Source organism: Toxorhynchites rutilus, chromosome 2, assembly GCF_029784135.1.
Source record: "Toxorhynchites rutilus septentrionalis strain SRP chromosome 2, ASM2978413v1, whole genome shotgun sequence".
NCBI lineage: Eukaryota > Metazoa > Arthropoda > Insecta > Diptera > Culicidae > Toxorhynchites > Toxorhynchites rutilus.
In genome coordinates this window covers 4,638,358-4,663,446 of record NC_073745.1, presented here as the reverse complement: position 1 = coordinate 4,663,446, position 25,089 = coordinate 4,638,358, and the positions used below count along the sequence as shown (strand labels likewise).

Sequence of the window (25,089 nt, the reverse complement as noted above, 5' to 3'; positions counted from 1 at the left end):
AGTGTTCCAAGCTTTATGGAGATAAATCGAATGCATTTAAAGCTTTTCGGAAACGTGGAACCATTGAGAATTTTCAAACGTATTTGGACCTTGAAAATCAATTTAAAAACTTGATCAGAGGGAAAAAACGTGCTTATTGGCGAAATTTCGTGGGAGGTTTGTCACGAGAAACGTCAATGAAAAAATTATGGAAAGTGGCTCGAAACATGAGAAATCGCTCTTCAACGAATGAAAGCGAAGAATATTCACATCGATGGATTTTTAATTTTGCACGGAAGGTTTGTCCTGATTCCGCTCCTGTGCAAAAAATTGTTCGAGATATACCACAAGGTAGGTGCGATCTTGATTCCGAGTTTTCGATGGTAGAATTCTCTCTTGCGCTGCTCTCATGTAACAATTCTGCTCCGGGATCGGATAGAATTAAGTTCAACTTGCTGAAAAATCTCCCTGATGTGGCGAAACATCGCTTGTTGAATTTATTCAATCGGTTTCTGGAGCATAATATTGTTCCAGATGATTGGAGACAAGTACGAGTTATAGCTATTCAAAAACCCGGAAAACCCGCGTCCGACTTCAATTCGTACCGCCCAATAGCAATGCTGTCTTGTATACGGAAATTGTTGGAGAAAATGATCTTGTTTCGCCTTGATCGATTGGTTGAAACGAATGGCCTACTCTCAGATACACAATATGGGTTCCGCAGGGGCAAGGGGACGAATGATTGTCTTGCGTTGCTTTCTTCAGAAATTCAAATGGCTTACGCCGAAAAAAAAACAAATGGCTTCAGTATTCTTGGACATAAAGGGGGCCTTTGATTCTGTTTCAATAGAGGTTTTGTCAGACAAATTACACTCTCGGGGTCTGCCGCCTCTATTGAATAATATGTTATATAACTTGCTTTGTGAGAAACATTTGAACTTTTCTCACGGAGATTCGGCAGTAAGTCGGGTCTCTTACATGGGACTCCCCCAGGGCTCATGTTTAAGCCCCCTTTTGTACAACTTCTATGTAAGCGACATCGACAATTGCCTTACACAAAATTGCAGCCTAAGACAACTTGCAGATGATGGAGTGGTGTCTGTCGTAGGATCAAACGAATCCGACCTGCAAAGACCCTTACAAGATACTTTGAACAATTTTTCAACCTGGGCCATCGGGCTAGGGATCGAATTCTCCACGGAGAAAACAGAGATGGTGGTTTTTTCTAGGGAGCATAGACCAGCAAAACCAAAGCTTCAACTTTTGGGTAAACCGATCACTCATGCTATGTCTTTCAAGTATCTTGGGGTCTGGTTCGACTCCAAATGTACTTGGGGGGCCCATATTAGGTATCTGAGTAAAAATAGTCAACAAAGAATAATCATTCTCCGTACAATTACCGGCACCTGGTGAGGAGCCCATCCCGAAGATCTTATAATGTTGTATCGAACAACTATTCTCTCAGTGATGGAGTATGGCAGTTTCTGTTTTCAATCAGCTGCCAAAACACACCTCATTAAACTCGAACGAATTCAGTATCTTTGTCTCCGTATCGCGTTGGGATGTATGCCCTCAACGCATACCATGAGTCTCGAGGTTTTGGCAGGCCTACTCCCACTAAAAGATCGCTTCAATTTATTATCTCTTCGGTTCCTCATCCGGTGTAAGGTTATGAATCCATTGGTGATCGGAAATTTTGAGCAATTGATCGAGCTAAATTTTCATTCTGGATTCATGAATTCATATCATGAATTCACCTCTATGCAGGTTGTTCTGTCTTCGTATATTCCCAACCGTGTTTGTTTTCCTGACTACATCAATTCCTCTGTACATTTCGATCTGTTCATGAAGGAGAAAATCCATGAAAATCCAGATTATCTTAGATTGGGGTTCGTTCCTACAATCTTCAATGCAAAGTATGGGCGTATCAATTGTGATAATATATACTTTACTGATGGGTCCTCTATGAATGAGTCCACAGGATTTGGAGTGTTCAACGTATTTTTTAGCACCTCACACAGTCTTCAGAATCCTTGCTCGGTATATATTGCTGAATTGGTAGCGATATACTGGGCGCTGGACAGCGTCGCCTCACGACCTGTTGAACACTATTACATTGTAACGGATAGTCTGAGCTCTGTCGAAGCTATCCGTTCAGTGAGGCCGGAAAAGCACTCGCCGTACTTCCTTGAGAGAATACGAGAAATTTTGAGTGCTTTATCCAGACGCTGTTATGTCATTACCTTTGTCTGGGTCCCTTCACATTGCTCAATTCCGGGTAACGAGAGGGCTGACTCATTGGCAAAGGTAGGTGCAATTGAAGGCGATATTTATCAGCGTCAAATCGCCATCAATGAATTTTATTCTTTAGTTCGCAAAAATACCATCGCTAACTGGCAACGCAAGTGGAATGAAGAATGGCCAAGGTTATCACGACATCGAGCACATTGTTTGGTCGTGCGAGGTGTATCTGGTCGCCAGATCGAATTTAGAAAACTCCCTTCGGGCCCGAGGAAGACAGCCCAATGTGCCGGTGAGAGATGTGTTGGCTCGGTTAGACCTTGATTACATGTCCCATATATATGTTTTCCTTAAAGCTATAGATCTTCGTGTGTGATTGCCCCTACATCTTTATACCCTCCTTTCCTTCCTTTGCGGGTAATTCGTCCCCTTACTATAAATAGTAGAATAAGTTGAAATGTAAATAAACTATAGATATACGAATAGATTTAAGAATTGAGTGCTCATCAACATTGTTACAATTTCCTTATATCCCATCCTTCTCCTAAAAATATGTCAGCCTTCTAAACTCGAGAACACCGCGAGAAACCTTACTAACCATAGATGTAAGAAAATTGTTTCTATATATATATAGTTTTAAAAATATATTTAAGAATTCGGCTCCTTTAAACTTAAGTAACTGAGCCTGTAAAAATAAACGAATTAAAAAAAAAAAAAAAACATGATCCAAAGAAGCTGTGGAAGAAAATTAAAAGATTATACAATCCGGGCGGCAGTAATGACATAGACATTGTTTTTGATAATGGTACGGTCAATGACACCGAAACAGCAGAACACATCGAGACAACTTAATTTTACTTTCCCTAGCCTGTCTTCCCAGTTGAGATATTTCAGAGGCATTGACATGGAAGCACTGAGGAAGTTGGTGATGGATTTAAGAAACTGTGCATGAGTTGAAGATATCAGCAAAAAAGTGTTGATAGATGCTTTTGATATCATCAAGGAGCATCTTCTTTACATAGTAAATGAATCAATGTTCCGGGTCGAATGTCCGCATAGGTGGAAAAATTCTGTCGTCATACCTATTCCTAAAATCCCAAATTCGTCTAAGCCAGAAGACCGTAAACCAGTTAACATGTTACCAATGTACGAGAAAATTCTAGAAATAGTAGTTAAAGAACAGCTCTTGGAACAGCAAATAACTAGAAACGGGATTTTGGTTGATGAACAATCTGGATTTAGGAAACACCATTCGTGTGAAACGACTCTGAATTTGTTGCTATTGAAACGGAAGCAGGCTATCGAGAAAAAGAAAGTTGTTCTGGCCGTCTTTATTGATTTAAAAATAGCATTCGAAACAATTGATCGTCGAAAATTAATAGATTTGCTATCCAGTTATTTTGTAGTAGGATCTGCATTAAATTTGTTTGAGAGTTACCTCTACGGGCGAACACAGATCACTAGGTATAGAGACTGTAAATCTTCGGCGGAACCAGTTGATTTGGGTGTCCCTCAAGGAAGTGTTCTGGGGCCATTATTGTTCTTGCTTTACATAAATGATATTAAACAGGTGTTAAACTATAGCGACGTGAACTTGTTTGCTGATGACACAGTAATATTCGTTGTGGCAGATACTCTGGAAGATTGTTACACAAAAATGAACCATGAACTGCAATATCTAGATGACTGGTTGAAGTGGAAGAAGCTAAAACTAAACATTAATAAAACTAAGTATGGTTGTATCGACACGTGTTGTTGAAAGTAACAACTTTAATATAACTATTGATGGACAATCAGTGGAGAGGGCGTCATCAATAAAATATCTTGGCGTTATTTTAGATGAAACACTACACTTTAATGAACACATAAACTGCACAATAAAGAAAGCAGCTCAAAAATACGGAGTGCTTTGTAGAATAAATCGATTTCTGACCTTTGAAAGTAAAATGACGATCTACAAAGCATTGATTGCTCCTCATTTTGATTATTGTGCATCTGTTTTGTTCCTTGCAAACAAGAGCCAAATGCAACGGATGTAAATGCTACAAAACAAAGCCATGCGCTTGATATTACAATGTGATCGGAGAACTCCACGGAGATTTATGTTAGAATGCCTACAATGGATGTCAATAAGGCCAGAGAATAAAATATTGCACGCTTACGTTTATATTTAAAATGACGAATGACACCGAATTATTTACAGAATACTATAACATATGGAAGAGATATACACCAATACAATACTAGATACTCAGAATATTCCGAAATATTTGTAAGGAGTTTTTAATGAATGATTTGGAATTGTGACCTGTTCGATAGTCAGTGTTATTGTGTAAATTGACGAAGTGATGACGGATAGAATCTTACTTTTGTATTTGTTTGTGCATGTGTTTTTGTTTTTTTTTGTCTGACTAAAATAATGATGGTATTTAGTTTAATTTTAGTTTTTTTTTAGTTATTAGTTAATTTGAAAATTTTGTGAAGTCTACAAAAGTTTGAGCATCGTGCGCGTTGATAGGCATAGAAAATTGAGATTGAACAAATGCAAAAGAAAATTAACTTCCAAGAGTAATGAACTTCATTCAGAAAGGTCCAATGTGAAAATTGGAATGAAACTGGGGATAGCCAAACCTGAATACTCGTAAACTCTTCTGTGTAGTAGAAGGTTACAACGAGATTTTCCAAGGTTGTGGCAGATCTGATTGCAGATTCCGATAAACACGTTTGTCCCTAAATTATGTAGAACCTGAAGCGTCAGTAAAACTCATTTGAAGGGTCTAATGAAGAAGCTGGGATGATGCTGGGGATAGCCCTACCGGAATACTCGTAAACTTATCTGTTAAGTAGATGGTTATAACGAGATTTTTCTGGGTTGTGGCAGATCTGATTGCGAGTTTCAGTATACATGTTTGTACCCCGATTATGAAGGGCCTGAAGTGTTGGCTAGGATTAGGCTCGGGTTTGCTCAGCTGCCTGGGCTTGATAACGATCGCATCAGCAGACCGTTATTGAGAATCTAGTAAAACGAGAAGACCCTTGTAAATTTATGGCTGATACGGACATAGGTATTGGGATCAATTCCCGATCGGTCAAGGATTTTTTCGGGTTGGAAATTTTCTTGACATGCGCTCACGCAATGCCTTCAAATGTTCATTGACTAAAATTTATATGTCTGTGACAAAACCAATCCGTTCTTTTATTTTTTTTATTATCTTGCTTACTGCTTCAGTTTGATGCTATAAAGGAAAATTCTAACATTTAATTATGTTCAAGATAACTCGTCCAGTTCCTTTGTAGGGGAATGAGGTGGGACCATCATTATTATAAAAAAAGAGGCATTCGGATGTGATGAATATCCATTTGTTGCTTTTGATATTCAATGTATAAATAACAGCGAAGATATGAACCCCACTCAATGCCGCATTCATTCATTATAGCAAATTTGTTCATGCATCAGCGATATGAACAAAATGAACTCGTTTGTTATTGTCATCAATGTAATGAGGGCAGTATGTTTCAAACTGAAAAAAGTCATTTACACTGAAATGAAATCATATTCGTTACTCGTGAATATATGTTGATATTCTACGACACTGGTAGCACTACAATTGGAAAAGGATTTTTTCCGATTTTTTCAGTTTCGTACCACTGTGTGAATTGAAAAATTTCGTTATGGAATCATTTAATTGAATAAATTGATTGAGAATACATTATTAGCAATTCATGAATCTATCAATGCATATAGGTTCATTTTCAAAAGTTACGCTAGAAATCTACAAAAACTTTCTTCTCAGATAAAAAAAAATCGATTTTCGCGATTTTTTTGAGTGCAAAGAATCGATACATAGACTTGAAACGGAAAATAAGCGAATTTTATTGCGTTATCCCCGGTGACCTTGTCAAACAATTCCACGGATAATCGGGGTTCTACTGTAATTTTATGCTTCCGACATATATCACGTTTAGAATGTTCGGTTAATTTAATTACTAGACATATTCTCCAGAATCCTGCAGCGTGCCCACCGGAAGCAGCACATCAATGTCAACTGTGTGGACTCATTCGGACGGGGGGCTCTCACACTGTCAATCGACGGCGAAAATCTGGAAATGGTCGAACTGCTCATCATTATGCAGGTGGAAACCAAGGATGCTCTCCTACTCGCCATTAATGCCGAGTTCGTGGAAGCCGTCGAACTGCTGCTGGAACACGAGGAACTGATCCACAAGGAGGGAGAACCTTATGTATGAATGCGTTGCGGATGAACCTTGTTCAATTTCTCATCCGGTTATTCTTCATTTCCTTAGAGCTGGCAAAAGGTGGACATCACCACGTCTATGTTCACACCGGACATAACCCCGTTGATGCTAGCTGCACACAAAAACAATTATGAGATTCTGAAGATTCTGTTGGATCGCGGGGCGACTCTTCCAATGCCTCATGATGTCAAGTAAGCCATTTTATATGTTATCCATTCACCAATCGCGAACTAATAAATTTATTTTCCAAAGATGCGGTTGTGACGAATGTATTCGACGTTCGTCGGAGGACTCCCTGCGTCACTCGCTGGCCCGTGTTAATGAATACCGTGCTCTAGCGAGTCCCTCGCTGATTACACTCAGCTCACAGGATCCCCTGTTGACTGCCTTTCAACTGTCCTGGGAACTTCGTAATCTTGCTTTCGCCGAGCAAGAATGCAAAAGTGAATACCTCAAGCTGCGCCAGCAGTGTCAAAAGTTTGCTGTGGATCTCCTCGATCAGTCTCGTAGCTCTCAGGAGCTGGCCATCATTCTGAACTATGACCCGGAGTCACCACCATACATGGATGGGGATCACATGCAGTTGCAGCGTCTGGAGTTGGCCATCGATTATAAGCAGAAAAAGTTTGTGGCGCATCCTAACATTCAACAACTGCTGGCCGCATTGTGGTACGAAGGGGTGCCTGGTTTTCGCCGCAAAACCGCCATGCAGAAACTTGGCATCATATCGAAAGTGGCTCTGTTTTTTCCATTTTATTGCATGCTTTACATGGTCGCACCGTCTTGCAAAACTTCGAAGTTTATGAGGAAGCCATTTATGAAATTCTTGATCCACGCCTCGTCATATCTGTTTTTCCTATTCCTGCTGATTTTGGTGTCACAAAGAGCTGAAGTCCAAATTGTACAAATCTTCGGAACACAGAGCATGAAACGTGCGCTAGCGGAAGAACTTGCCCGCCAACGGGGCAACGGGCCAACATATCTGGAGATAGTTCTGGTCATCTACGTATTGGGCTTTATTTGGGAGGAAATACAGGAAATCTACATCGAAGGCATCCACAGTTACCTTCGCAACTTGTGGAACTTCATCGATTTCTCGCGCAACTTCCTGTACTGCTGTGTGGCATTGCTGCGGCTAATCGCGTACATTCAGCAAACGTCGGAGATCAACAGAGATCCAAGTACGGCCTACATTGCCCGGGAGAACTGGGATGATTTCGACCCACAGCTAATCGCGGAGGGTTTGTTCGCAGCGGCGAACGTCTTTTCGGCACTGAAACTGGTTCATCTATTCTCTATCAACCCCCATCTTGGACCATTGCAAATCTCGCTAGGTCGGATGGTGATCGATATCGTGAAGTTCTTTTCCATCTACTCGTTAGTGCTGTTTGCTTTCGCTTGTGGTAAAACAGATTAAAACTCGGACAAGAGATTTTGCAACGTATTCACATCACTGTTCTCTTTTATCAGGTTTAAATCAGCTACTTTGGTACTTTGCCGATCTGGAGAAGGCAAAATGTTACAGCTTGAAGGGAGGGCTACCAGATTGGGATAACCAAGGAGATGCTTGCATGAAATGGCGCCGTTTTGGAAAGTAAGATTGAAAATCTTTGCATGTTCACTTACCTCCGCTAAACCGTTTCATTTCAGTCTATTTGAATCTTCGCAGTCACTATTCTGGGCCAGCTTCGGAACAATCGGGTTAGAGAGCTTCGAACTGACGGGAATCAAATCGTACACACGGTTCTGGGGCCTGCTCATGTTTGGTTCCTACAGTGTGATCAATGTGATTGTCCTGCTGAACCTGCTCATCGCCATGATGTCCAATTCGTACGCGATGATTGACGAACACTCGGATACCGAGTGGAAGTTCGCCAGAACCCGATTGTGGATGAGTTATTTCGAGGAGAGTTCAACGCTGCCGCCACCGTTCAATATTTTCCCCAGTATGAAGCACCTGATGCGACTCTGTGGAAAGAAGAAGAAACGCGACATCAAGCGGGAGTCTACAATTGTGAGTTAATATTTATTCATTTATTTTTATTTGGCTTAACGTCGTTACAGCATGACCTGGTTCACCAATTAACTCTATTCGTGTCTATCTCTCTACAATCTGTGGGTATCCCGTGCTCACCATGTCCATGTTCCACTTGATCTAACCAGTCGTCTGACATTCTTGCAACATGTTCAGCCCAGCATATCATTCCACCTTTGGTCACTTTCAGGATATTGGTAAGTTGCGTGAGCTCGTGGTTCATGCTTCGCTACCGGTGACCGGAATAAATCGCCACAGTAAACAACTGCAACAGAAACAACCGCTTAGAAAAAGTGTAGTAGGCTAGAAATATTTGGCGCGGGAAAAACATCATGTGCCTCACATTTCTATTATAAATTTATTCTCTTGTTCTCGTTTTTCGAAATTTATTCTGAGGACAATGTAATGGGGACGAAGTCCCCATTTGGCGAGGATAAGGAATCGAGGCGGCCCATGCCGCCAAGATGACGCAATCCGAGTCCACCGCCGACCCGCCGTCGGAAGCGGCGGTGTCTCGCACGCAAACCTGGGATCCACTGATTGCCCGGTTAGTTTGAAACATAGGATACGATCCTTTAGCAATGTCCGACCGAGCTCTAGCGAGCGTCGGACGGTATACGTCTGCCCGGGGCGTTACGTTTGCCTGGGGCGATACGTTTGCCCGGTTAATTCTTGTTTTGAAATACAATACCGCGCCACAATATTTATAGCCTACTACACATTTTATAAGCGGTGGTTTCTGTTGCAGTCGTTTTCTGTGGCGATTTATTCCGGGAACCTTCGCTACCATACGCCGTCCTCCAGCGCACCGCCTAAGATTGTTCTTAACACACTTGTCCACTTTCGTGCTCGTAGAGGATAACTGGTCTTATGAGCGTTTTGTACAGGGAATATTTCGCACGGTTGCTAAGTCTGTTTGACGTCAAGAGTTTGTGGAGACCATAGTAGGTACGACTTCCATTGATAATGCTTCTCCGGATTTCGTGACTGGTATCATTGTTAGACGTTACCATTGAGCCAAGGTAGACAAATTGGTCCATTACCTCGAACTCATCGACTTCGATCACTACACTCGTGCTTGGATCCAGAAACCAGCATGTATTTGGTTTTAGATGTATTGGTTTTCAGCTCAACTCTCTCTGCTGCGTGCTTGAGTTTGGTGTAATGTTCTGCTATCGTACAACGCAAGTTAAACGCCGTTCGTCTCACAACACCCTCTAGCATAATGTTGAACAGCAAGCAAGATAGACCCTAATCAGTCTTGTCAGCTTTCAGTGCTCCCGTGGCCGAGTGGTTAGCGTCATAACTAACATGCCGGGTGTTCGGGTTCGATTCCCGTTCTGGTTGGGGGAATTTTTCGTCAAAAGAAATTTCCTCCGACTTGCACTGTGATCACGAGTATTCTAGAGCTTGCCACTCAGAATGCATTGCAAGGCGTGTCATTTGGCATAGAAATCTCAACTAAGTACTAATAAAAATGACGCAAGTAATACTACGTTGAGACGGCGAAGTTCCTCTAGGAACGTTAGTGCCATTAAAGAAGAAGAAGAAGCTTTCCGGGGACTACGTTTTCGTCCATGATTATCCATAAGCTCTATTCGTGTTATTCAATCATATACGACTTTAAAATCGATGAACAGATGATGCACTGAGACTCTGTACTCACGGCATTTCTGAATGATCTGCTTCAAGGCGAATATTTGGCCAATAGTAGATCGACCTTCGATGAATCCGGCCTGAAAAACTCCCACGAATCTGTTTGTAAGACGCGATAGACGACGGCAGATGATTTGAGAAAGCACTTTGTAGACGACATTCAGGACGGTAATTGCACGAAAGTTTCCACAGTCTAATTTGTCGCCTTTCTTGAAGATAGGACAAGTAATTCCGTCTTTCCACTACAGGTACCGGTGTTCTGTTGAGCTTGAGCTCGGGTAGATTGCGCACTTCGTAGGTGCTCTCCGGGATTGACCCGAACCAGCAAAATTGCACAAAGAATACACTGAATAGCGCTTGGGAGTAGCAATCCATTTTCATTGTACAAGTTTCGGTGATTCGAGCTTTAAATAGTCAACAATGTGGCCGGCCATGTCCTTACAGTCACCAGGGGAAGGGAAGGAATATTAGTATGATATGCGTCTCCAGAAGGGTCGCCTCTGTAGCGTCTTGCGATTATCATGGAAGGAATAGTTGTTAGGGAGGAGAGGTAATAATCAGGATTCACTAAGGTAAGTGATGTGATTATGTAAACGCGACCCATCGACACAACACGCGGCTGAGATTATTTCTAGGTTACCTAAGGGAAATCTATTAAAATAATTGTGGGAAACCTGAGAAGATCACCAAAACCTCCTCTGAAACCAATTGACCCGGCGTAACATTCCATTCTTCATCGCGCCTACTGTTTATCGTACTCTAATTGTGATTGTGGAATATTTTTTTATTCCATTTGTTTATTTATTTATGATCATTAGCCTTGTAGCTGTAACAGAGTCGGATTTTTATCGTCTAGTACATGACATGTTTTATCGTATCTATAAATTGTACATTACACAGTAACCATTTAGGCTGTTCTTCCACTGTTCAGTTAGACCACCGGACAGCGGAGACAGTTGATATGATCATTGTTGTGTTATTTATAGCACAACAGACCGTACCGTGGATCGATCTCCATCGCTGATGATTTTTGCATGGATGTAGTTATTCTATAGCAACACAAAAATTGTCAATTGAGGGCCCTGAGTTTTGAACTCATGATCGATCGCTTAGTAAGCAAACACGCAATCAATGTGGCTACGAAGACATTGTTTGTTTACTAAAAAAAATACATTTTTGTTGTGGTTTTGTCTGTATGCCAATGGTATGAAAACTTTCCATGATTTTTCCTCTGCACAAATGTAGAATCATTAAATGAGAACCGGACCTGAAACAAAATGCAGGGTATTACAAAAATAAAATGCAAAATAGTAAAAAAAAATTATAGGAGGTTGTGTCCAAGACACGACCGCATTGTTGACGTAGAACTACGCTGTAGTTTAATTCGAGTCGCTTGTTTATAACTGCGAGTATCATTCTATTATGCTACGAAATTTTAGAAATAACCATTCTACCAGTGGTCGCCCTGAAATATTTTTTTTCTTGTAGAATCATTTGACGATTATTGTTTGATGATTCATTCTTGTCCTCGCAGAACAATACATGCTCGAGATAAGCGCAGTTATCATCCTTAGTGGAGAAAGTTTTGCTACTGGAAAGCGAAACCAAATCACATACAGAATTCCAGAACGACATTTACCTTCCTGTTAATCTCAGCAACTTCGAAAAGAGTAGTACTGCTTCATCATGATCAAGATTAGCGCAAATGCAATCCTAGTTGAAGGGAGCTTTGCAACTGGCACGTGAACCCAAATAAATTTATAACTTATTATAACTTATTGAATAACTTGGTATTCAATATTTAAATAATATAAATAATAATATAAATAATAAAATAATAATAATTTTTTGGTGCACAACCTTAACACCTGCTTTAGCATAGCGTCAGTTTAATGCATTGATACAATGTCAAATGCATCAACGAAGCTTTTATGATGACGGAAAACAAACAATGTCAACTGCTTGGAAAAAGGCTGAATATTTGCCACAGCAGATATTCATTACTAATACCCTAGCACCAATATATCCCTCCCGCTATCTCCCCTCCTTGTCGACACGTTTGGATCGACATGTTCACCCGCAACAGCGCAATATGTCAAAACGCACGCACGTACACACACAAAAATATCCATATATTGATGGTTTGAAGCAATTAAATATGCACACACTTATCTCCGTTTTACGCTCTTCTCAACAGAAGCCCTTTTGTTAATATTGCCGGTCTAGCTCAGCTTAGCTGACATTCTTTGTGGAGAGAGTATTGCTACCGTCATGCGAAACCAAATCACAGACAAAATTCCAGAACATTTATTTTCTTGGTGAGCTGACGATAGCCTAGCTTGATGATTCCCCACACAATTGTGTAGCTCAGAACCTTAATGCAACGGCGTCAGTTTGATGCAATTATTGCAGTGCTAGTGACATCGGCGAGTCAGTAATTTGTTTGCGTCCACAGCTCAATCCGAAACTACGACACGTGAGACTTTAAACTTCTTTAGTTCATTCGTCTCTAACCTACAAAAAGGACCTTGGAAAACTTTACTTTTCCCTCGTACTACTACTCCACTCCTCACCGTCCAGCTCGCCCAGCATCGATGTTGTTCAGTCGGTGTCCTCACGAAGAATGAAAGTTTGCCTTTTTTTTTTGCATTAAAATTTGTTTTATTCATAAATCTTAGAGCTAAGCTATAATTTACAGTAGAAGTGATACAGAAAAAACATTCTTTTCAGCTTCGTTTCAAAATTAAGATTTTCGTTTTGGTTGATTTTTGTTTTTCTGTTATGGATAACTATTCTACATTAACCGCAGTCGCAGTTATTTTTTTTTTTTTTTTTTTTTGAGAAGAAAAGAAATAATAAAATTTGTTACCCTAACTATTTACATAAATGAGAAACCCTACCTAAACTAATCACCTATACAGGTTGTTTATAATGGTTTGTTCCGAGTGTAAGCAGTCCTCTCGAAATTTATTTGATTTGGTGGCGAATCTGGTTTCCAGTGTTTCAATCTCAGCCAGATCATGGACCTCTGTTATTCTTGTCCAGCGGGGAAGATTGAGGATCATTCTGAGGATTTTATTTTGTATTCGCTGGAGTTTGAGCCGATGCGTCTGGGCACAGTTACTCCAAATAGGCAAGCCATACTCAATCACCGGAAAGATGATTTGTTTGTAGACAGCAAGTTTGTTACTCAGACACAGAGAAGACTTTCTATTTATGAGTGGGTACAATGATCTGATCATTATACCACACTTAGTCACTATTTTATCAATGTGTTGTCTAAATAACAGCTTGCTGTCTAAGGTGAGCCCAAGGTATGTTACCTCATTGGACCAGTTTAAGGTATTATTTCCCAAGCTGATCCTGAGGTTTTCAGGCGGAACAAGTCGCGGGGATTTCGAATATGGAAAAAGGATGGTCTGGGTTTTCGTCGCATTCACGCGAATCTTCCAGTTGTTATAATATTCAGACAGGACATCAAGACCCCGCTGAAGCTTCTCCGTCAGAGCACGTGTTATTCGTCCCTTATAGATAATGGCCGTATCATCTGCGAACAGAGATAACTTACCATCATCTGGTAAGGGAGGAATATCCGACGTGTATATATTGAATAACAAGGGTCCCAGGATGCTGCCTTGGGGCACCCCTGCAATGATGTTCAGTTCCTCTGAGCAGATATTATTCAGTGAGACCCTGAATGTTCTGTCTGAAAGATAATTTCTGATTATTTTAATCAGAAACACCGGAAAATGACGCTGATGCAACTTATACACCAGACCATCATGCCAGACATTATCGAATGCCTTTTCGACATCCAATAATGCCATTGCAGTTGATTTGGCGACAGTTTTATTCCGCCTGATGGTGTTCGTTACCCTGACGAGCTGATGGATTGTTGATCGACCTCTCCTGAATCCAAACTGCTCGTCAGGGAGAACATTATTATCTATGGCGAAAACTGTGAGCCTGGAGCTGAAAAGTTTCTCAAAAACCTTGGAGAGAGCAGACAATAAGCTGATTGGGCGATAGTTTCCGGCTAAAGATGCTTCTTTCCCCGGCTTTAGGACGGGTACAACTTTAGCTAACTTCCACCTCGAGGGGAAGTAACCAAGTTGTAAGCATCGATTGAAGATCGATGCTAAATGTCCGTATAACTTGGAGCTTAGGTGTTTCAGCTCCAGGTTGAAGATATTATCAAAGCCGGGGGCCTTCATATTTTTCGAGGATGGGAGCTGGTTCAATTTTTGAGAAAAAAATGTGTTTTTGAGATCCAAGATTCTGGCTTGGACCACTCTGGAAAGCTGATTCGCCGTCAACTTCTTTTCTAGAAGGCGAGTTCGCTGAAACTGCCTTCGATAGATGTTGCGCAATCTGATAAGTTGTTTGGTTAGATCATCAATTTCGAGAAAGCTACTCAAGTCAAGAGTTGATGGAACCCCAGCCGGAAAAAAGTATGTTGCCTCCTCGGAGCACAGGATGTTGTAGTGCCCGCAAGGAAGATCACTAAAGAGAACTCTGCCATTCATGTTTCGTCGAAGATTCCCCCAGGCTTCATGTTTGGCATTCAAATCTCCAGCTATGATAAATTTGCCACGATTCCGGGTAAGTGCGAAGACGTCTCTGCGTAGCAGTAGACTGGAGCCGTCTCCTTCCTTCACTTGGTAGGGGCAGTACGCTGCAATGATGTTGATTGACCCTGTTGTTGTTATAAGTTCGATGCCGATAGCCTCAATAATTTTGAGGTTGAAGCTTCTTAATGAAAGGAACTTCAGACCTCGCCTTACTGCTACAGCGACACCACCCCCTCGTGTTGTGGAGCGATCCAGTCGAACAATAGTATGGTCAGGCAGGTGGAAGTTGATGTTGGGTTTAAGGTGAGATTCGGTGATAGTTGCGATGTCGATCTTATAGTTTCTAAGGAACTCTGCGAGCTCCATCTGTTTTGCTGCAAGCGAGCAGGCATTCCACGTGATGATTTTAAGATTGGTTGGATGGTTGGCCATACTGGTACAGGAAATTCATCATCGTGGTGATTTGGTCCTGTTTGGTTTTACAGGCACGAAACTGACGCGAAAATTCGAGAAAAAGGGCGCTCATTTGCTCGCCGGTATACAGATCCTCTGAATCTGCTGCTGTTGATTGAGTAGCGCCAGCTACTACCTGAGCAAAGCTCATTATTCCAGGAGGAGGGGCGCGCGATGTCGACAGATCCGGCGTATTTGGAATTCGATTTGATAGAGTGACCTTTTTGTTTTTCTCCGCGGCGGAGAGCAGAAGAGGCTCAAGAACAGGAATGGGTCTCCGTGTATTAGTTTGCTGTGGAACCGTATGGTGGATGTGTGAACTTCTCCGAATAGAGTTATTATTCATCGATATATTTTTCCGTTTCTCTATGAACTCTGCCCGCTTAGGGCAAACACGGCTAGTAGATGAGTGTTCTTCGCCACAGTGTATGCATTTCGTGGTTGCATCCTCCTTCATACATGCACTCGTGTGATGATTACCGCTGCATAAGTTGCATCTACTTTCAATGAAGCAGTTCTTGGCACCATGCCCGAAGTTCAGACAGTTCGTACACTGAGTAACATCGCGATGAACGGGATTGTATCGATCCCATTTAATGGTCATATGTTCTACGTATTTGATTTCTTTCAACCCAGCCATGTTGATGGATCCTCGTTCGAGATGGATAAGATACAGCTGATCGCGATATGTGATGTTTTTATTCCGTCTATTTATTTTATGTACTGCAATCACTTTCAGGTTATGTTCGGTCAAACCATCTTGCACTTCTTTGGTTTCCCAATCCGGCAGTCCACGAAGAACAACCTTGAATGGTTTGTTTGCCACTATATCATGAGTGAAATATTCCACCCCTTTTCTTTTCAGATATTCCTGAACTGCCCTGTAATGGTTCAATCCCGGAACCATTATTTTATAACCAGCAGTACACAGGCTATATTTAAGTTGAAGGCCCTTAGAGATGAGCAATTTAATTTCCTCGCGGAATTTGTCCGGAAAACCTTTTGTATAAAACGGTGGCATCTTTTCTTTTTTGGTTATAATTCCACCATCTTCCACTGGAAGCGCCGCAAATTTATTATTTGCAAGCAGCTGTTGTGCTTCTTCAGACTGTTCATCACTTAGTTCTGCCTGAGAGCGAGTCCTCTTCGCAGTGTTTGGTTGCTCTTTATTAGAGCGTTGTTTTCCCATATCGAGGGTAAATGCACTTGCCGAATGCAACGCGCCACGCACACAACAACAAAACTAACTGTATTAAAAATCACGAGCTCACTAGAAAAGCGACCGATTAACACGGGAGCGGAGCAACGAATGAAAGTTTGCCTCAGCGAGATCCACTGTTTATACTCTAGGCAAACATTCCCCTTCGTTCTTTTTCTTTTCCTTTGTTCACAGAGACTTTAAGTCTTACGATTTCCCCTTCGTTGCTCATCCATAAGTTGCTCGTTATTGACAGCTCTGTTCGGGAAAGCACACAAATGGACAGAACAAATGTAAGGGGAAATGGAAACGCTTATAGTTTTCACGAATTTTAACCATTTATACACCATGGGATTGTAATGTATAGCATATCGAACAAATCTTAGGGGATTTCCGATTCATTTGGTATGTAAATCGCCAAAATCCGTTTGCGGCAAAAATAGTTATTAACGTTAACTTTATTTCATAAAAACGTGACCTGTTTTCTGATTTGGCACCCTTAATGAAAGACGTAGTTCTACGTCAAAAAATTTAAATGAACTGCGATATATAAAACTTTACCTTATTAACTTATCCTGCCAAATCTTTAATCTGTTCGTCAATAATCGCTGCCTCCTTTTCAGTATCGGCCAACAACCTTGCTTTTTTCGCAGTAAGCTCTTTAACTCGGTCCTCCATTTCTCGCTTTTTTGCCTTTTTCGTGTCTTCTTCTGCTCCTTCCCGACGCTTCGCTTCCAACGCGTCTTTGTATCGTGCATAGGCGTTACGGGCACTCAAAATAAGGCTTTTGTCGATGCATACTTTGGTTACACCGCCAGCCACGCTGGCTGCATCATACACGGTCCTCTGTGCTACTAAGCTTTCATCTAATAAGTTCTCCACTAGGCATTCTTTATTAATAGAGAAGCCTCTTTCGAGTGCCGCATTCCCATGTGACAAAATTAAAACTTTTGACGTGGGACTACGTCTAACCGGAATATATGGAGGGTAAAATGAAAACCTAAACACAGAACATGCAGGAAAAAATGAAAGATTTCGAATGCTTATAGCTCGAACATTTCGTACTGGATAGGAGAGATGTTTGCATCACTTGATAGGGAATATTTCTACGCATCTATCGCAACTAACAAAATGTTGTTTTTCATTAGATAAACAATTGAATAACTGTAAAATATTAGGCGTTATCTAAACGCCCTAACTGCATCGTTTTGATTGGCCCGATTTACGGTTTCCCTAACACAGCCATCAAAACCAAGCAGCCTAGGGGAAATCGGCATTGCAAATTCATACAAATCGGGGGTATTTTTGTTCCGATTGAAATGTTTTTCCCAGCACAGACTTCAAAACCGAGGTTTCTGGGGAAATCGGCTCTGCAAATAAATGCAAACTGCGAGTACTTTTGTCCTCGCTTGCCTTTGTGCAGAGTGGAATATGTCTGTCCTAACATGATCTTCTAAACTTAGGAACCTGGGAAAATCGTGCAGACACTAGAAGCGAATGAACTTCCCAGTTTCAAGCAAATTCGAGATTCGATAAGTATGTACACTTTTGGGATGTAAACTTCAGAGGGAAATGTAAAATAAAATAATCGTTTGATAATTTTTTTTTGTCTTTATTGGAAAGATTTTCAGCCTTAGGCTGGTTCATCAAACGTTTGATAATTCTTCCGTACATATATTTTGTTCTAGTCATCATACCAAACGTAAAAGGTCCGTCATTAAATTTACTTGTAACGAAGAACAATCAATCACAATAAATGAATTGACTTTACACGGCATTTGTTCATTTTTTTCACTCACAGAGCAAATATATTGAACTCAATTGAATTTGGAAACTGTTTCATTCAATCAAGAATTTAATCAATACAAACGAATGATTGCTAAGCTAAGGTAGTTCCACGTGAACCTTGCGGTTATATCATAGATATAACCCACTATTTTTTTTTTTTGATGAAAGTTTCCAGATTTGGTAAATCTTTGCCGCAGCTTGAAATCACATGCCACCAAAAGTTATCTAGTCGGTCATCTACCCGCCATGCAGATAGCAACGGCTTAAAAGATTTTGTTTCGAAGAGGACATCAAACTCATTTTTTATCTTCTCAGCAGTAAATCCAGTCAAATGGCTTTTCTGGACGAAGGCATCAAGGCAATATTCTAGTCGCTTTTTGGAAACATCCATTGAACTCAATACAACACTGGGACTGAGGCACGAAACATATCTGGTCAGTGGGTACGATAATGGTGAACGATTGAACATCTTCTTGAGAAATCCAACGTAGTAAGAACGACATTCCATGCGCAAAAACAGAAGATCCTTGTCAGGAATTTTTCCTTTCGCAAACTCGTTCTTAATAGCAGCCTTGGCAAAAATCCTAGATCCATTTTTGCCGCCGGTAACAAGTTGTCTTCAGTCAGTGGAACTTCAATCAGCGACTTAGTTTTTACGTTGAGGCATTCGGCTTTTAGACATTTTTGCATGTCAGGTTTAATCAAACTAATGAGTTCTTCGAACAAAAGCGGTGCCATTGGTTTGTCCGATTGGAAAGCGGTTAAGAAGGGTTCAATAGCTGATGCTGCTTGAATGAAAAAGCTCAGCTTAGTTTCAAACAAACGATCGTTTAATGCATTTGTCAATACAGAAAAATGCTTAGATTCGTAAACAGCTGGAAAGCTTCGTTTGTAGTTCGGATCCGATTCTTTCATACGTTTTTCCTGCTGAGTTTTCACAGCTCTAATGTATCTACGTAAGCCGGGCAGCATTTTCAAGGCACGTTCAGCTACACTCCGGTTTTCCACCCACCGCACACCGCAGAATTTTAGGGGTAGGATGCTTGTCTTTGCTACCGCTGCAAAATCTGCTCGCCGCAACGGAATGTCCTTCAGAACACAGTAGAGTGATATCAGAAAGCCCTGAATGTTCCACTTAGTATCTTTCATTCCGGCCTTGAACTTCCAAACACAACTTCCGAGATTCAAAATTTGCTTAGAATTTTGCTGCTGAATATCAGCTGAAAGATCATGGAATAACTTCCAATTAACATGTGGGCCGTCCATGGACATTTGGGTTGTTTTCAGCAGTATGGATGGCTCAGTTTTGAAACAACTTTTCAGTGCACTGAGGAGATCCACCGCTCTTGTAGCAGACAAGAAAGCTGAACCAACGTATCGCGTGTCCACCTGATTGGATTCCTTGTTCCAAAACCGAACACAAATGTCCATCTGCTGCTTCTGTGAGACTTTATTCAACGTTTCATCAAACCCGAGTACTATTTCTTCGACATCTAGTAGAGTTTTCAGCAACTTCTTGGTGAAATATGGTGCCCTTTTCCGCAATAGCGCTGTCCGGAAACATTAATTTGAATAGCGCAGCGCATTCTCCGGCACCGCGTAATGAAATGTGCTTGTAAACGCATGCCATAGTCCACAGTATCTCAGCTGACGTTACATGTTCCGAGACTAAGAATTTAAACATAACGGCTTCAGTAGTCCGGGATGACTGCTCAACAATCGGAGCCAGCGCGTTGGAGGAATTGCTAGGCTCAGGATGAAGTATGGCACGTCCGTCATTTTCAATAGATTCCTTCCGTTTGTTATCTAGAAATAAATTTCAATTAATTATTAAACATACATATTTAGTGATTATACATTAATTATACCTTTTTTGCCGGAAAAATTAATAGGCAAAATAGTTCTGCGAATCACAATCTGCTGCTGGTGGGTTTTCGACTTCTCATGGCTGAGCAATGCACCACGGCCCATGGAATCAATTTTGAAAGATTTATTGCACCATGTGCAACGAGCACATTTCGGGTCTTTCGGATCCGCTGCGGACCACGGAAACTGTTCGTTATAGCGTGTAGAAAATTTGGTTGACATTTTCTCAAAAATTTCCAAAAATTATCTCGAGCAAACTTAACACAACTGAATCACTGAACGAACCTCTTGAAATGAATGGAAAATCAAAATGGCCACAAATCGATGCTAGTCAATGCATCAGTATATAACGCCAATCCAGTAAATAACTGTGAAACGCACACAGTCAAGATTTATTTATTTATTTATTTATTTATTTATTTATTTATTTATTTATTTATTTATTTATTTATTTATTTATTTATTTATTTATTTATTTATTTATTTATTTATTTATTTGGAGGGAAAAGCCCACACAAGTGGGCGTAAAACCTCATCTTTTAAGTATCAAACAGATTACATTAAATCCTACAGATACATATAAAGGGTGTGTCACATTAAATTGCATCACGGAAAAAACGCTGTAGAAATTTCATTTTTAGGAATTGGTTCCCGGAATAAATCGCCACAGAAAACGACTGCAACAGAAACCACCGCTTATAAAATGTGTAGTAGGCTATAAATATTGTGGCGCGGTATTGTATTTCAAAACAAGAATTAACCGGGCAAACGTATCGCCCCAGGCAAACGTAACGCCCCGGGCAGACGTATACCGTCCGACGCTCGCTAGAGCTCGGTCGGACATTGCTAAAGGATCGTATCCTATGTTTCAAACTAACCGGGCAATCAGTGGATCCCAGGTTTGCGTGCGAGACACCGCCGCTTCCGACGGCGGGTCGGCGGTGGACTCGGATTGCGTCATCTTGGCGGCATGGGCCGCCTCGATTCCTTATCCTCGCCAAATGGGGACTTCGTCCCCATTACATTGTCCTCAGAATAAATTTCGAAAAACGAGAACAAGAGAATAAATTTATAATAGAAATGTGAGGCACATGATGTTTTTCCCGCGCCAAATATTTCTAGCCTACTACACTTTTTCTAAGCGGTTGTTTCTGTTGCAGTTGTTTACTGTGGCGATTTATTCCGGTCACCTTAGGAATTATATCTTCAGCTTTCGCTTATAATCAGATAAGAATGTATAGATCCCGTTGGCCATGCTTCACTGTCAATTTTTCGTAAATTTGGAAAAATGTCGTCGAACGAAAAAGCGCGTCGTGAATTAATCCTGTGCACTCATTTCGAGAATCCAGAGTTGTCACATCGGGACATCGGTAAGATGCTGGGAATCGTCCAATCCACGGTCAGCAGAGTACTAAAACGATACTTCGAGAACCTAACCATCGACCGGCAGGTGAAGAACGGCAAAAATGGATGCTCCGTCAGTGAAAAAGATCACAAGCGCGTAGTTAAGCAGTTTAGACGTGATCCGAGAAGTTCGGTCCGGGATGTCGCCAATAAGCTGAATTTGTCAAGTTCATTCGTCCAGCGGACCAAGCAGCGGGAGGGCCTGCGTACATACAAGGTTCAGAAGGCTCCTGACCACGACGAAAGGCAAAACATGGTGGGGAAGACGCGAGCCCGGAAGCTGTACACCGAAATGCTGACGAAGCCGCATTGCCTGGTAATGGACGACGAAACCTACGTCAAAGCGGACTTTCGTCAGCGGCCGGGCCTGTTGTTCTTCTCCGCAGAGGACAAATTCAGCGTTCCGGAGGAGATTCGCAAGCAGAAACTATCCAAGTTTGCCAAAAAGTACATGGTGTGGCAAGCGATCTGCTCTTGCGGAAAGCGGAGCGCCCCCTTCGTGATGACCGGCACGGTAAACGGGCAGGTTTACCTTAAGGAGTGCCTACAGAAGCGCTTACTACCACTAATGAAGCAGCACGAGGGCCCGACCATCTTCTGGCCGGATCTCGCTTCGTGCCACTATTCAAAGGACGTGTTGGAGTGGTACGAAGCCAACGGGGTCACCTTCGTGCCAAAGGAAATGAACCCGCCCAACGCGCCGGAGCTTCGCCCAATAGAGAAATATTGGGCGATTATGAAGCAGGCCCTCCGGAAGAACCCAAAAGTTGTCAAATCGGAGGCGGACTTCAAGAGAAAATGGATTTCTGTTCAAAAAAAAAATTACAACCTGACGTTGTACAGAACCTTATGGAAGGGGTAAAGAGGAAGGTGCGAGCATACGGGCTTGGGCTCGAAGTATGAATTAAAAGAAAATGCCAAAAGTTGTTGAATAGTTTTTATTTTACTGTCTAAAATTTTCAAAAGGATCGGTCTACTGGGCGAATTTCTACAGCGTTTTTTCCGTGATGCAATTTGATGTGACACACCCTTTATATCTAAACTAATCTAAACTTACACATGAACAACTTCAAACTTGTTTAGACCATTACAGAAACAATCAAGTAACTAGAAGATTATCATAAAACAAATTCTTAAGTCTAACACGGGACACATTGAAATCAAAACAACGATAACATCTATTGAACGTTCTGCACATGCTAATTAACGGTTCATTTGCGCCGTAGTTCGTTCGAGAGGCCGGGACGGTAAAAAAATAATGAGAACGTAAGTTCACGCGTCTGATGTTGATGTCCAACTGTTGCAACAGTGCACCACAATCGATATCAGATCGCAACAGATCAACAATAAATATCGATTTGGAAACGTCACGGCGAACACTTAATAATTGTAGGCTCATCAAGATGCATCTACATTTATATTCTGGCAGATTGAAACGATCCCTCCATGGTAACCAACGAAGAGCAAAGCGTACGAATCTCCGTTGGATAGATTCGATGCGATTCACACCGTTGCTGTAGAAAGGTGCCCATACTACAGAACAGTATTCTAAAGTTGATCGAACCAAAGACGAGTAGAGCGCCTTCAAGCAAGAAACATCTCTGAATTCTCCGGCGAACCGAAATATGAAGCCGAGTTGTTTTGACGCCTTAGCGGAAACGTAAGCAACCTGATCCTTGAAGGTCAGTTTAGAGTCAAGTATGACCCCCAAGTATTTAATATTCGACTCGCGGTTTAGGATATGATCCTGCAAGCAGTATGTAAAACAGATTGGTGATTTTTTCCTACAGAACGTGATAACTGAACATTTTGAGGCGTTTAGCACCATTCTATTTCTATGACACCAATCAGCAAAAACGTCCAACTGCTGCTGAAAAAATAATGCGTCGCCTTGGTCCTTTATAACAAAATAAAGTTTAAAATCGTCGGCGTATGATAGCTTCATGCACTTAATAGAAAAATGAACGTCGTTCAAATATAGTAAAAAGATGAAAGGACCAAGGTGACTTCCTTGAGGTACGCCAGAAGATACAGAAAACGATTCAGAAATATGATCACCAATTTTTACAGCCATATATCGACCGGTAAGGTATGAGCGTAGCCAATTGAGGAGAGAACCGTGGAAGCCAAGTAGCTCTAATTTGGCAATCGCAATATTATAATTGATTTTATCAAAAGCAGCCGAAAGATCGGTGTAAATAGCGTCGACTTGATGTCCTTTCGCCATCTCGCGTATAATCGATGAGGTGTATTGTACGAGATTTGTAGCAGTAGATCTTTTCGGCATACACCCATGCTGTTCGGAGGCAATGTAGCTGGAACAATTGTACTTAAGGTAATCCAGCACCAACAGTTCAAATAGTTTGGAAGCTGCACATAAAGCAGCGATGCCGCGATAGTTCGAAACCGACTGTTTATCGCCCTTCTTGAAGATTGGAAAAACGAACGAGAACTTCCAGATCTCGGGAAAAATTCCAGAATTCAACGATATGTTGAAGATGGTTGCTAATGGTGCGAACAGAACAACAATGCATTTCTTAATGACGAGCGAAGGTATTCCGTCTGGTCCATCGGAGATAGAGTTTTTGAGACGTAGGCTTGCTTTTCGTACGTCTTTCGTACCTGAGATTGACGGATGCGGTCTTATGGCACGATGCACAGGGACCTGACGCGCGGCGGCTGAGATATGGTCTCTAGATAAAAGTTCTTTTACGAAAACACTGCTGAACTGTGACCGGAACAGATCAGCAATTTCCATTGTGTCAGTTGCCTCTCGATCTGCATTGAACATAGTGGAAGGTAAACCTGACTCTTTACGTTCATCATTCACATGGCTCCAGAAACTTTTGGGATTCGCTTTCAGCTTGTTTTGTAATTTACGTTGATGGGCTTGATAAAGCCGTTTGTTGAGTTGCTTATACCGTTTGTTGGCGATGTTATATTTTCGTTTCGTCACGATCGAACGATGTTTGCAAAATCTCTTTAAAGCAGTACGTTTGTAAGACTTCAGTCGCATCAGTCGATGGTTGGACCAAGGTGGGTTAATAGGTGTTGGGATGGCAACCACTGCATTCATTGTGCCCCCACTTCTGCGGTGCACCACTGTGTAAACGAACTGTCACTTGGTAGCCATCATGATATTCATTCCAATAATAAACATTAACCAGTTAATACACGTTATATTGTTTGCTACTCAAATCGCGTGTTTTGCTTTTCTTCCTGGCTCATCCGAAACCTTTTAGGTTATGGGCCCAGGTAACGTTTTGCGAAAGTAGTTATCGGGAGTGATTCGGAAAAATGCAGGAGGAAACTTCGGACCGTTTGTTGTGGCCACTTTTTGATGGCTCTAATTTCGCTGCATGGAAATTCCGCATGAACGTACTTCTCGAAGAGCGAGAACTGTCAGAGTGCGTGCTGAATAATGTGGCGGATGTGGAGGAGCTGAAAGAGGATCCGGCTGACACACTAGCGGAAAAGACTCGAAAAACGAGAGCACGGGAGGATCGAATGAAACTTGACCGACGCTGTAAGGCGCTGCTGATATCGCGAATTCACGTCTCGCAGCTTGAGTATATACAGGAGAAAAAGTCTCCGAAGGATATTTGGGAAACATTGCATCATGTTTTTGAGCGTCGGAGCAT

At 41.5% G+C, this 25,089-nt stretch overlaps 2 protein-coding genes across 2 annotated transcripts in view; both read left to right on the top strand.

Annotated features, from left to right (window-relative positions):
* The window catches only part of LOC129770744 (transient-receptor-potential-like protein), a 64,931-nt gene that overhangs the window by 21,061 nt on the left and 18,781 nt on the right, over positions 1–25,089 (top strand). The window contains exons 4-8 of the mRNA XM_055773780.1: positions 6,225–6,462; positions 6,526–6,668; positions 6,730–7,880; positions 7,948–8,071; positions 8,128–8,491. Of these exons, the coding sequence (XP_055629755.1) occupies positions 6,225–6,462; positions 6,526–6,668; positions 6,730–7,880; positions 7,948–8,071; positions 8,128–8,491 (2,020 nt within the window). The remainder of the gene's footprint in view (positions 1–6,224; positions 6,463–6,525; positions 6,669–6,729; positions 7,881–7,947; positions 8,072–8,127; positions 8,492–25,089) is intronic.
* LOC129770745 (uncharacterized) overlaps positions 8,500–25,089 on the top strand; it is a 33,363-nt gene continuing 16,773 nt past the window's right edge. The window contains exon 1 of the mRNA XM_055773781.1: positions 8,500–24,496. Within this exon, the coding sequence (XP_055629756.1) occupies positions 21,333–22,310 (978 nt within the window). The 5' untranslated portion in view covers positions 8,500–21,332 and the 3' untranslated portion in view covers positions 22,311–24,496. The remainder of the gene's footprint in view (positions 24,497–25,089) is intronic.